This window comes from Mytilus californianus, unplaced genomic scaffold, assembly GCF_021869535.1.
Source record: "Mytilus californianus isolate M0D057914Y unplaced genomic scaffold, xbMytCali1.0.p SCAF_2, whole genome shotgun sequence".
Taxonomy (NCBI): domain Eukaryota; kingdom Metazoa; phylum Mollusca; class Bivalvia; order Mytilida; family Mytilidae; genus Mytilus; species Mytilus californianus.
In genome coordinates, this window is record NW_026262668.1 from 27,442,316 (window position 1) to 27,456,469 (window position 14,154).

At 31.2% G+C, this 14,154-nt stretch overlaps 1 protein-coding gene across 4 annotated transcripts in view; it reads right to left on the minus strand.

Annotated features, from left to right (window-relative positions):
- The window catches only part of LOC127729598 (V-type proton ATPase 116 kDa subunit a 1-like), a 46,574-nt gene that overhangs the window by 15,019 nt on the left and 17,401 nt on the right, over positions 1–14,154 (minus strand). For 3 of the 4 annotated variants that reach the window (XM_052237425.1, XM_052237423.1, XM_052237422.1), the window contains exons 6-17: positions 14,013–14,119; positions 12,603–12,729; positions 11,372–11,548; positions 10,506–10,718; positions 10,033–10,183; positions 8,190–8,329; positions 7,749–7,897; positions 6,247–6,346; positions 4,962–5,080; positions 3,909–4,060; positions 2,475–2,536; positions 1,255–1,356 (exon numbers count right to left, since the gene is read on the minus strand). In XM_052237425.1, the coding sequence (XP_052093385.1) occupies positions 1,255–1,356; positions 2,475–2,536; positions 3,909–4,060; positions 4,962–5,080; positions 6,247–6,346; positions 7,749–7,897; positions 8,190–8,329; positions 10,033–10,183; positions 10,506–10,718; positions 11,372–11,548; positions 12,603–12,729; positions 14,013–14,119 (1,599 nt within the window). The remainder of the gene's footprint in view (positions 1–1,254; positions 1,357–2,474; positions 2,537–3,908; positions 4,061–4,961; positions 5,081–6,246; positions 6,347–7,748; positions 7,898–8,189; positions 8,330–10,032; positions 10,184–10,505; positions 10,719–11,371; positions 11,549–12,602; positions 12,730–14,012; positions 14,120–14,154) is intronic. The other variant, XM_052237424.1, reaches the window with a different exon arrangement.

The following is a 14,154-nucleotide window of genomic DNA, read 5'->3' on the forward strand; positions in this document are numbered from 1 at the left end:
CATTTAATTTTGTGGTTCACCTGTACCCACGAAATCCACGAAAATTGGTATCCAACGAATAATAATGAATCCACAGTATCTATTATAATTTTTAAGATATGACAAAAACGCAAAAAATTGGTAAAAATCATCATCAAAGAGCAATAACTCTAATAAGGAGTCGACTGACAATTTCGACCATTCAGACTTATTTGTGGAACTTGTCTTGCTGATCATTTTTGCAATTTAAAGTTTCTCTCTATCTATTATAGTTTTCAAGATAATAGGCAAAAATTAAAAAAAAGTAAAATTTGTCATTTAAGGGAAATAACTCCTATTAGAAGTCATCTGACATTTTTGGCGGGTACAGACAATAGGTAGAGCTCAACAGTCTCAATATTTTTGCTCATGTCTGATTTTCTCTATAACGGTTTTCAAAATAATAGACAAAACTTGCATTTTGCCCCTTTTGCCACTATGTTATATTTTAAGCCATGTCGGCCAACTTGGTTGTCAGGCGAGGTCATTGGACATATTTTTTAAACTAGATACCCCAATGATGATTGTGGCCCAATTTGATTTAATTTGGCTCAGTAGTTTCAGAGGAGAAGATTTTTGTAAAAGTAAACGACGAAGACGACGGACGCCAAGTGATGAGAAAAGCTCACTTGGCCTTTTAGGCCAGGTGAGCTAAAAATGTGAGTATAATTATTGCGATTTAGGAAAACTTCATACAGATATATGTATCAGGAATCAGAATGCGAGTTCTCATTATTGCAATACTCAGAGAGTTGCTTTATTTGCATTAATAAAAACCTCGCTATAATTTCTAAATTTACAGTAATTGTTTACCAACTACCCCATTAATAAGAGTCTCTATCGTAAGTACAGTTAACTTTAAATTCATTTTAATGAAGAACAAGCTTCCAAAATCCTCAGTATCTTTATGAAAGGTATTAGCTCTAACATGATCAGCTTGATAATATGCATCTGTGGTAGAAAGAAGCTTCGCTATGTGATTCTTAGATTATGCCAGAAAATTTTTGGAGTAAATAATTGAATGAAATTTAGAGAGAAAAAAAAAATTACTTAAGCTATATGTTTTAACTAAATCTGCAGTATCTGTTAATGCACAAATTAACACTTAAATTAAAGTGAGGTTTAACTTTATTGTTCAGTAACTTGGTTCTGATTATTTGTTTATTTTGATGGAAGACCAGAGAAATCTGATTATCCTTTGATTACTATTCAGTAATTATACTATTCAGTAATTACCTGTCCATATTTGTGTTGGTGTCTCAGCCACAAAGGTTTAGCTAGCCACATCCATGGAACACAGATAGCAGCCAGGAAAACTAAGAACTTCTCAAAGCCATACTGAAATGCAAGTTACAGTCATGTAAATAATTAATATAGGAATTTGAGTGGTTAAAAAAAAATTACATTTATTTTTCTTTGTTTTTTTATTTTTAGCTATTTAGAGACCTCTAGGTCAGTATTTTCTCTCTATTATGTAATATCATAAATTTCTTTTTTTTTAATCTGCAATTACCTGTTAAATTAGAAAGTATAGTCTATATGGACATTCCTCAACAATAAATTATACAATGCTAAATATGTACTATATACAATATCAATCTCAGTCAAATTTTCTTACAGATCTAATTAAAAAAGATTTCACAGTATTTTCCAATAGTATGGCATAGAATTATATATTTATTTCATAGCAACAGGTTAGAAAGTTAAAATGCTCTCTCAGTTTAAAATGAGAAATGTATTGCATATGAAATAAAAGTCACCTATTAAATGGCTGTTATGCTTACATTAGATGCGTTTTCACTTATATAGAAAAGAAGTAAGTTGCTACTGGTGACGGCATCTGTGTAGCATGGAATTTACATCTTATCATTAAAAGGCCACAATATTCATTTAAAAAGATGCAAATATGGCCAACAACTGCTGGCCCAACCAGAAGGTATGTATTTTAAACCAATTTTCATTGTTTTAGGGCCACAACTTTTGCAAAAATGGTCCTACCCCACACAAAACAATGGGAAAGTCTATGATTAGCCTTAGGGAAATTCAAAATAAAATTCTGATAGAAAAAAAAGTGCAAAATGGTATTATATGGTTAAGTTTCTGAGAAAGTGTTTTGGATGAGTTGCCAATACAAAATAAGTACTCCCAAGATGAAGAAGTGGCAAAGTGGAAATGGGAATCCTCAAAAATAATTTTGCATAAAAAAATCATAAATGGAGATACACAATGGCATTGTCTGGTGGAGATTTGGACTAAATTTCATTAAATTCTGATGAGGGGTTTAGGAAAAGATGCATATACATTTCAGATCAAGCTTACATTAAAAGGAATGTTAAAGTACACCCATTCATTAGTTAACAAGTGGCTAACCATGCTAACAGAGGATTAAAATCCCCTCACTATACTTAAGTCTTCACTGAGCATGGATCAACACTGATTCTGTAGATAAAACCTACCTGTCCGGGATACATAGGAACGTCTGTCTTTTTTCTTTGCATCAGAAACATGTTGATTAACCCTATCAAGGTAAATGATAACAACTATTATTCAGAGTATATATCTAGAACATGAATAGCTTACAACAATACAATATCTAGAATCTATAACTACTGTAAATTCAGCATTACTGCTAGATTTTTATTTATGCAAATAATGCAACTGGATGAGTATCACAATAATTAGAACTCACATTTTGTTATTTGATACATACATCTGTCATGTCTGTATGCAAATTTTTTAGAAATCGCAACAATTAAACTCACATTTTTGTCCATACTTCAAAAATCGTAACAATAAATGCATGCAATAATTTCTGAATTTACAGTACACTAAATGAGAAGACCTAATTTGTGTATGCCACTTCTCAAAATAAGAGATTTGATTAATCAATACGGCTATGTGTACTTTTTTTTGTTCATAAATATTCTATTAAGAGTCCATTGTTAAACAACTGTTGTAAGGAACAAGTTGTCTTATTTAGTCAAGCTGTTCAAGAGAAGTTTTCAATATTAAGGAGAAATCTTATAGACAATGCATATTTTACGGTTTGTCTTGTTGTATAACACAGAGGGATGTCAGTATAAATTATTATAGCCCACCCTCCATTAAATTCCGTGGCTACTCCCCTATAGAGAAAGAAAATATTTGGTCATTTGATAGTGAAAGGTATATATAAATTGCTTTTTAATAATCCTAAACAAGAATGTTATTAAATTTGGTTTGGTTTAAAAGTGTTATAAGAAGTTTTGCATTAAATTTATCTCACTTAAGGTGGTACCTAACACTACAGGGAGATAACTCTGTAAAAATCAGCTAAACGTTTTAATTACGTTGTATTGTTAAGGAAATATGAAGCTTCTCAATGATCAAAATTAGTGTTTGTCAAACTGCTATATAACCAACGAAATTTTTCTGATAAAGTGGTTGGTTCAAATTTTTTGAAATTTTTATATTTTTGTCAAAGGGTCAAAGTAAACATTTTGTCAAAATTTTATGAAAATTAAACGAGCCAAACTAATATTAGTCAAGGTGTTGGGTACCACCTTAATGTCCCTTTGTTTTAGTGAAAAATTGTACAGTAAAACCCTGATTGGCAACAACACACGATAAATATCAAACTTTACATGTATTTTGCATTTTAATCAGGGCAAATAATGACCTTACACAGGTCATTATTTTATGCGTTGAAGCACATTTTATTGAAACTTTGTATCGTCCACGTTGTTTCTTTAAAAGAAAGACCTATCGTTCTATAAGGAAATAACTCCATGTTGGAAGATGAAGATTACAAATTCCAAACATTAAAAAGTAATAATTGCCAGTAATCTAGATGTTTACTAATATGACTTGTTTCATTTTATCACATCTGGTACATTTCTACATGAATTTACCTATAAGAAGATTTGGATCTTTTCCTAAATCATTAACTGTAAAATGTGTCCACTTGTAGAAAACCAGGATACACAAGTAACCAAATATACTGCACATAAATATCACTTGAGGAATGAACTCACATATAATGTTCAAGTTGTTTTTAAAGTGTCTGAAAACAAATAATGAAACATACAATTGTGTAAAAAGAAGATGTTTTAAAAGATTTCCATTCATGCTGAATTACTCGGAAAATTTTCCCTTTATTTCAGAAGCATGATTTTCTTTAAATTTGAATGCTTATTTTCCATAGGTTTCTGAATATTTAATTTTTAATTTTTAAGTACTTTCATAACTGTACAATTATGATACATTTTCAACACTTGTATAAAAGAACATTTATAACAAAAGGATAATTGTCTATTGAATTAAAAAAAAAGGTTAAGGGTTCTGTGGAGTCTTTTCTGTGATTGCTGCTGTCAGTGTAAAAGTATGATGTGGGTAAAAAGTGAGTAAATTTATCAGTAAAATACAGAATTTAAAAAAAAATCAAACTTCTTCTTTAGATGCCATATTTTGATCTTGGAAGATTTATAGCTTCTGTCCAAGTTTCATAACAATCAATGCAGATTTACAAAACTTATCATTAAAATAAATTAATCCCAGACTGTCTGTAAGGTTAACTGTAAAAAACTAAGTTCATCTATGAGTACAATACTGAAAATGAAAATAAATATTTTCAAAATTTTGCACTGGATATTGTCTTTTGGTCATAAAAAAGCTGAGGACCACCTCCGGGTGTGGGATTTTCTCGCTGTGTTGAAGACCCATTGGTGGCCTTCGACTGTTGCCTGCTCTTTGATTGGATTGTTGTCTCTTTGACATATTCCCCATTTCCATTCTCAATTTTATTCTGTCCAAATTTTTTTTGAACTCCCTAAAGGTTCAACAAATTAAAGTTATTGATGTCTAAAAATCAATTTTAACCACAGACAGAACCAAAATATTTGTGCACAAACCTTAAAATTTACTTCATGATGATAGCTGTGTAACATCAATTTCATAATACATACCTATGATTAAAGAGACTAAGAATTACACCAAACAACATCTGTGTGACTCCAAATATGACTGAGAGCTTCATCTTCAGAGAGTTTGTTGCTGTGATTTTGTTAGTAGACATCTGCCATATCTGTCAAACACAGAATTAACAACATTAATACACAACTCTTTTATTGATGACAAGTTCATTAGCTTATCCTGTCATTCAAACACTTACATGAACAAGAAATGTCAATGTATTTTGCATCTGTAAAAATGGTACCGGTAATACTATTTTACTATGGTAATTTTTTGTATTATTGTCTTTCCTTTTTGCTTATGTGCTTTGTTGATATGACATTTTGTTTTTCTTTGTTGACATATTTGTTTGTTTTTATAGTGATTAAGATAATAACACATTGTTGTACCCCTATTTCTGACATTTTGACCTATTATGTCTGTTTTTTTTGTTCACATTGTTGTCAATATAATGGAATTTTATGCGACTGTCTTACAAGTGAGAGGTTTAGCTAGCTATAAAACCAGGTTTAATCCACCATTTCTACATAAGGAAATATGACAGTTGTTGTCCATTGGTTTGATGTGTTTGAGCTTTTGATTTTGCCATTTGATAAGGAATTTTCCTTGGAGTTCGGTATTTTTGTTATTTTATTATTTTACTGAATCAAATTCTGATTATTCAATGTACCCTCGTAATATTTGTTCTACAAGTCTGATCATATAGCCTTTTCCAGAAACACATTTCTGGAATCATGAATTTAACTCTATACCTACTCTGTGGTAGAACATTCAAGTATTTGGTAAATAAAGAGCAACTAAGAAGTAAAATCCAGCTTACAATCGGTGCAATTTGAAGAACAGATTATAGTAGCTGTTTTCTGTTTTCTATGTATGACAAAATCATCAGAAAATAGTTATTCCCCCCCCCCCCACAAATTGTAAGCTTGAATTGACTTCTTTTAGTTGCTCTTGCTTGACTTAGTAGCTAGTAAATAAGTGTATACTTTTGTGTTTCTGTCCCATTATTTGATTGGCTAGTATAAACTATTGTGTTTCTGTCCCATGATTTGATTGGCTAGTATAAACTATTGTGTTTCTGTCCCATGATTTGATTGGCTACAACATTCAAGTGAAGTTAACTCCATTGCATTTTTGTACACCATCAGGTATATATGCTTTAACTATAATATTTGTGAAGTTATATATATATAAGATTCAATAATTGAATTTCTCTAAATTTGACAAAAACACACTTTTCAACTTGTTTGTAAGTATCTTCAATTGTTTAATACTTACTGGGTCTAGTCCAAATGGATATGGTCCACTTCCAACAAAAGAAGTATTAGGGTCTAATTGCAAATTAGAAGATCCATGTAAAGTTGCACTTGTATATGTTCTAAAACAAACAAATTTAATTCAATTAGGCTGAAATTGAAAATTAATTCAGGCTTATGGATGTTCGCTGCTGGATTTCAAAATAACAATATTGTTAATAAACAACATTAATTTTACAATAGATAATGCATAATACATCAAAATTGTTGAAAAATAAAGATAGGTGGAATGATTGTTTTTTAAACATATTTAAAAGGTTTGATTTTGTGGTGGAGAATGTAATTTCAATTGATCTACCCTCAGTTCTAATGTAAAATTAATGCAATTAATATACTCTGTGTTCTAGATAAACTATTGGAAATAATATCCTATTTAATAGTGTTTGTCTCAAGTGCTTTTGTATTTTGTTATATTAGATTTCAAAACGATATCATTAATTCTTTATTTCAAATATACTGAATTAAACAATTAATTCATGGCAATAATTACAATACAGAATTGATGTCCATTGCCAAAATATGACACATGAAAATTTAACCACTACTGTTTTGGGGGAAACTGCCAAAATACCCCTACACCAAAATATCCTGATTTGCAGTTTCATGGTGGTCAGTTTATATTGGTGGAGGAAACTGGAGTAACCGGGAAAGAACTATAATCTTTGGCAGGAAAACAGCCAATCCTTGTCCATTAAGGTCGGAGTCAAACGCACCTCTCCATGAGCAGGGTGCTTACTCACAACTTCGAAGTTAACATGCTAGTGATTACTACAAATAAACTAAAACTATTTAGACTACTCTGGCATCATGGCCCAATACAGCTTCTAAGCTGTGCATGTTTTAACCTCTTCAGGTGGTACATACTGTAAACCGACTAATTTTTGCAAGCAATTTATTTTTCGCGACTTTCACGATTAGAAAAATAACGCGAATATAAATCATAGCAAACATGTAATACTTGGATCTTTCTTAATTTGACTTCATCAAGTAAATTTGAAAACTGCGATTTTAAATTGCCACGAAATGTGCTAGAAAGGGCTAAACCCGAAATAAAGTAACCGCGAAAATAAGTTGGTTTACAGTAACACTACACGAAGATAACTCTGTAAATATCAGCTGAACGTTTTAATCACATAATGACATTCAATTGTTAAGGAAATATTAAACATCTCAACGATCAAAGTTAGTGTTTGTCAAACTGCTATATAACCAATGAATTTTTTCCGATAAAGTGTGTGGTTGAAGTTTTTGAAATCTTTATATTTTTGTCAACATGGTCAACATGGTCAAAGTAAATATTTTGTCAAAATTTTATGAAAACTAAACGAGCCAAATTAATTTGAGTCAAGTTGTTTGGTACCACCTTAATGTAATATTATATTACTAGGAAGAGGAAGATAAACAAATACTACATAGGAACGAAAGATTAATAAATAAATATACAACATATCAAATGAAACTTACTTGTGTGTTTGTGGATCAATAGGAAACCATGACGACCCAAACACGTTAAGTGACTTTGAAAACACATCATTATACAAAAATCCAGTGTAAATAGAAAATAATCCCATCATCGTTATAATGTATCTTCCACCAAAAAATGTGGCAAAAATCTGTAAAAGAAACATATATTAATGTATTGCCTTTCAAATAGGTGATGCAAAATTTCAATCACAAAAAAACGTAATAATATTGTGTCCACCAAAAAATGTAAATAAAATTTGAAACAGTACATTCTTAATCAAGTTATAGTTGTCTGAATATGGCTCAAGATTTCCCACTGTATGCCGTATGCCCATCTGCATGCGACATGAAAAGGTTTATTACTCAATTTTATCACTTTAGCCTTATAGTTTTTACTAAAAATATACATATATTTTTGACCAAATGTCATATTGTTCTTACCTCATCTTCAATCTTTTTAGCCATAAAATATTTCTCCCTTACAATAAGGAATATTCCAAATATTGCCATAATCAAACCATGACCAATGTCTCCAAACATCACAGCAAACAGGAATGGAAATGAAATAATAGTAAATGGAGCTGAAATAAAAATAACAAGCATTCTGAGAGTACCGGTTAAAAATTCATTGTACTGGAACAAATGCTTATTTGATCTATAACTTGTCATGGTGTAAACTGTATAACAAATATCAAGTCAATATCTTCAAGCATGACAAAAAAAAGTGTGGAAAACTGATTATTTAAGTGAATTTTCGAAGTCCAAGGACCATAACTCTGCACAAAATCATCAGACCAGAACAAAATTCAATCTTGATCTGTAACTTTTGTCATGATAAAACAATACACCAAATATCAAATCAATATCATCAAGCATGAAGAAAAAAAATGTGGAAAACTGATTTGCCGGACTGATGGATAGACAGACAGATGGAGTGCAAACCTTAAGTCCCCTTTGACTTCGTCGGTAGGGAACTAATTATCAGTTAATCGTCTCTGTTCATGAGAGTTTACAGAATAGAGAATAATGGGCAATAAGTGCAGAATAAAGGGCAAAAAATATGAAGAATGGAGAAAAATAGACCCAAAAAATAAAGAATAGACAAAAGAAGACAAAAAAAGAATAGAGAATAATGGGGTGCTGACCTCATTTATCCTGGACTGTAATACAATAATTTTCAGATATCTTCTGAAGACTGGTACGGATTATTCCATTAATGGATGTGGGAGGGTAGGATAATCAGTGAAAGAAAAGTGATAAAACCCAAATAAATTCACCTTCAGTTAAATGATAAACCAAGAATGTGAGAAACGCATAAATGTATTGGGAGTCCACACCTGATTTTTACCATTGATGGTTGTAAAGAGTTCTCTTTCCTCAAATTTTCGCCATTTTCATTTTTTTTTCATTCCAAAAAATCTGTGTTCACAATATGCTATGCAAAGGTATTGAAAAGTAGAAGCTGACACCCAATATTTTTACCTTCTTAACAAATCTGTTTGAAGAAGCTTGATTTAGAGCTATTACAATAATAAAATATTAATAAAAAAAGTCCTGGAAATTATTTTGTTGATTGTACCTAGAACTAATGATGGCCTAAAATCAATCAGTTAACAGCTCTGTAGTGATAAAACATTTCCCTCAAACGTTTCAGAAAATTTTACCAAAGTAAATTTCTCTAGAAGAGCTTGAATCAATGAATATTAAAAATGTTATAATACTATTTTCCCAGAGTTAAACTCTCAGTCAGGAGTAAATGATGGCTAAAAATGTTAAAAAGAAATTTACACTGAGTTAACTTTTCTGTGGGGTCATTAACGATAAAAAATGTTTCAAACAATTTAACTTGAGTTAACAGCTCTGCATGGAGTCCATGATAGCCTAAAAATTCTAAAGAAAATTTTACTCGAGTTTGTTTCTCAGTAAGATATCTGAAAATGTTTAAGAAACTTTTTACTTTTGTTAACCTCTCTGTGAAGAGTCAAAGATGTCCCAAAATATTTCATAATTTTTTCTGAATTAATCTAAGAGTCAGTGATGGCTTAAAATGTATCTGGTGGATTGTTGAAACCACATCTCCTTATTTAAATAAATAAATCTAATCTGGGTTAACGTTACTATGGTGTCAATAATAGCCAAAAAATCCTTAAGTAAATTATATATAGATTAACCTCTGTGTAAGGAGTCAATGATGACTCAAACATTACAGTAACTTTTATCTGGGTTAAACTTTCTTTCAGAGTCAATTACTGTTAACAGACTGAAATGTTTCAGTATATTTTACCTGGGTTAATCTCTCTGTAGGTAGAAACTCCATAGGAGTCAACAATGCCTTGAAATGCTTCAGTGAATTTATTTGTTCTGTTGTAAGTTGGAGGAGTCTGTTTGGTACCCATTTTGTTCAGAATTGATGGTACAGAACTTCCACTTCTTTCCTACAATAAAAGATCATGTTAGCAAGATGAGAAAATAATTTGAAAAAAATGCTTTTAATGTAAAATTCTTTATATAAGTTTTTGAGTAAATAATTAAACATATTTTCTTGTGTTGGAAACCTTGTTATTTCATCCCTTCCAAAATTATGATATAGTTCAATGTGTCAAAATATAATTTTCATTCTTCGAAGGGAGTTAATCAAAAGTCAAGCTTTTAAGAAATTTAAAAAAATTAACACACAATTATTTTTTCTTCTTCAAAATTTGCTTTGAATGTTTCCTTCCTATATCATATTTTTTTTTTTAGAAATTTTTGACTTACTGTTCCTCTCCTTAAAGCTTGTTGTATCCTATCTAAATCTTCAACAGGGCACCAGCATTCTGCTATCAAGCATTTCTGAGTTACATCTATATTAAACTGGTTCAGTGTATAGTAAATGGCTTTTATTTTTCGTACTTTGATGAACCAGACTTTTATGTTTCGAGCTGCTGCTACTAAAACTCTATGTCTATGGTCCTGGGTCTGTCCTAAAACCTGATAACAGAAAATAACAATGAACTTAATTTGTTAGGTATGGTTACTTCTGACAGGACCTAGAAACAATCAAATGAAAGCTAATGGCCTATTAATTTTAAGCATCTGATAAATATAGATTCTACCACTGCATCGAGTGTGATATGATATTTATCCACTCGAGACAGTTAAATTTTCAAATTTAAAACGCGAGGCTAACCGAGCGTTTTAAATATTAAAATTTAACTGTCTCGAGTGGATAAATATCGTATTACACGAGATTTGGTGGTGGAATCTGTTTCTCTAATGATTTTCAAACAATACGCAGGCAAATTTATTCATTCTTTTCGAATGATCTGCAAAAAGATGTGCTCTTTCTATGTGACGTCATCAGGCATGTTCGCTTTTTTTCATGCCGTCACAATAGGAAATTCAGAGGAAAGCAAGAAAATTCGACGTCATAATCGGATTTTAACCAATGAAGAACTGAGATCAAACGAACCACACGTTGATTAAATTTTTTTTATACAATGGGTGCAGAAAGGGATAAATTGACGAAGAATTAGAGAATATTTTTTATCTAAGACTTGCGATTTTAAAAAATGATTTTCTCCTTGAAATGGTTTCAATATCAATTTTCTTTTTTACTTGAAATTGGTGTAAATGTAACTTACAGTATTCAGATCTTCAATTCTTGTCATTACACCTATAGCCATTTCCCTTCGCTCTGCTGGAGTCTCTGGACAGGGATACAGTGTAGCTCTAAAACCTTCACAAATTTTCTTCACTCTTGATTTCAACTGGTCTCCTTGGAAAAATATGATGAACACCGACTTGTACACTTGATCTCCCTGAAAAAAAACATAAATCTTCTTTGTCCTAATGTTTAAATACATATAATGTGTAAAAGGAAAGAAATGCATTAAAAAACAATGAAAAATCAATTTCCTTTTCTATGTGTGAATGAAAAGTGATAAGCAGTAAATGTCAATAAATAAAACAAAATAAAACACCATAAGGTTGAAATAAACTTTTACAGAGCACCTGACAGTTTAACCCTTTGACTGTCAAGTCCCTGTCTGTATTTTTTCTCACTGAATATGAATCAAATTGGTTACTGACATTGCCATAGTCATTTTATAATTCCTACAGGAGATTAATTAACAAGAGTAAAGGTGCTTTATATATCACTAGTCCTATTGCTCTGATGTTTGATGGCCTATTTTTAGGACTGGTTGGGGCTGTCAGATTTCAGAGTGCTGTCCATATAGAAAACAGAAAAATTGCCCATCCAAACTTTGGCCAACAAGTTTCTATCTCAATATCATAATAAATCCATATTAAACATACATTTGATTCCTTATTCATTTTTACTCCACGAATATGTAACTTTAAGTTAGAGCTTTCATTATGTAAAGCAAATTTGAAACCCTGTATTAAGTCATTATGATGGCATTAAAATTCTCGTAATTATAAGCCAGCAAGTTTTTTTTTAACTTTGTTGTTTTTGTAAAAAAATAAGCGTGATAAGAAAAACCATAGATGATGACAACAAACATTTGCAAGCTGTTGTTTAAAAATTTTAAAGGTTTGTGCACCTTTTCAAGCCCTTACTGACTTTGTGTGTAGAATCATTAAAATAACTTTAACAACAAGAATGTGTCCGTAGTACACAGATGCCCCACTCACACTATCATTTTCTATGTTCAGTGGACCGTGAAATTTGGGTCAAAAAACTAATTTAGCATTAAAATTAGAAAGATCAAATCATAGGGAACATGTGTACTAAGTTTCAAATTGATTGGACTTCAACTTCATCAAAAACTACATTGACCTATCGTAGGTGGGGCATAAAAATTATTTTCCAGAGAGACACACTGTTATTATCTCCCCACCTATACATACCGTAACAGGATCTTCAAGTGGGTTTACGATTTCAGTCTGACGGAGGAAAACATTGCCTCTACAAACTCGCCACAACATCTTCTCAAAAGCTGGTATCTTCTCCCTCAGTATAACTCCAGCAACAAACCTACAGTGCAAACATTGACAATATTTCTATCTACTTTTTCTACAATTACTTTTACTACATTAGTTTTCTAAGTTATGTTTTGTATACTGTTTGTCTTTTGATAGTTTATTTTGTTGCCATGGCATTGACAGTTTGTTTGCGACTTTGAATATCCCTTTGGTACCTTTTTCCTCTCTTTCACATTGAAGATAGCAAAGTATATTTAAGAAAAGAGACATTTTAGGCTAAGGAAAAAAATTAGTTGCTTCAATTAACATATCTCAATACGGGAAAAGTCTGCCCAACAGATATTTTTTCAAAACAATTTTAATTTAACTGAAGCATTGTATGTAGGAAAGGATACATAGAAATATAGGAAATAAACTTTAAGTTCAACTCTCCATATGCATGATATATGATTCTGTGTTGATGGCTATCATGGTACTTTTTAACCAAATTTAACATAAACAAAAGGTAAAATATTAATGTTCAGTATTCAAATTTGAAGTCATAAGTCAAAACATTTCTTGCTCAAAATATGCAGAAGACAAAAATAGATGGAATTTTTAGGAGCAAAAATTTCTTTATTTTTACAATAGGCATTAAAAAATTTCAGTCAAGGGTAAAATGACATTAGCCAAAAAAAATTATATGTCTGTTTACAGTTACCGGACCGACCCTACTTTTGAGCGCCGACCCTAAGTCATTTTATTTCCGTCGTAAAGTGAAAAATAAACTGAAATCGTGTCAAAAGTGAAGTTAGTGTTGCAAATAATATAAATCAATTGCCTGATACATCCCAATTTTCATAATCGTGAATATGACAACTGTTTTAAGGAAATTCGCAACTCGTGTGATGAAATAAACACTTTGCCGCCATTTTTTTCCAACCAAATACCAAGGGAAATAATCCAATTACTAAAAATAATGGTAAACTCGGCCCATGATCAACTCGGACCACGACAAGACGAAACGGCATGACTCAAAATCATGTCACAAAAAATAAAATGAAAATAAAATAAAATGGAAATACCGACCTACCTACCCTATTTTTTTAAAGTATGTAACCTTAAATAGGCATATAATTTTTTTTGGGCCTTAGCAGTAGAAATGTTGCACTAAATTTTTTGAATTAGTATGACAACTAAATAATACATGTATGTAGTATTTCCATAAGTCTTTACCTCTTACAACAGTCATAAACTCACCCTACTTTTATAGCCAGACCAGTTGTCTTCAATTCTTCTTCCAGTAAACCGATGGTTTCATCCTATATATAATGAAAAGTAGGTTATAAGACTTACCCGAGCTTCAAGGCTTGTCCAGATCTGTATGTTTCCTCTCCAAGGAGTCCCATGGTCTCGTCTGTCAGTGAGGGATCGTGTATTGCCTGAGTATGATGAATTTCAGCCTGATGTGAATGATATACACAAAAATGGTAAATAA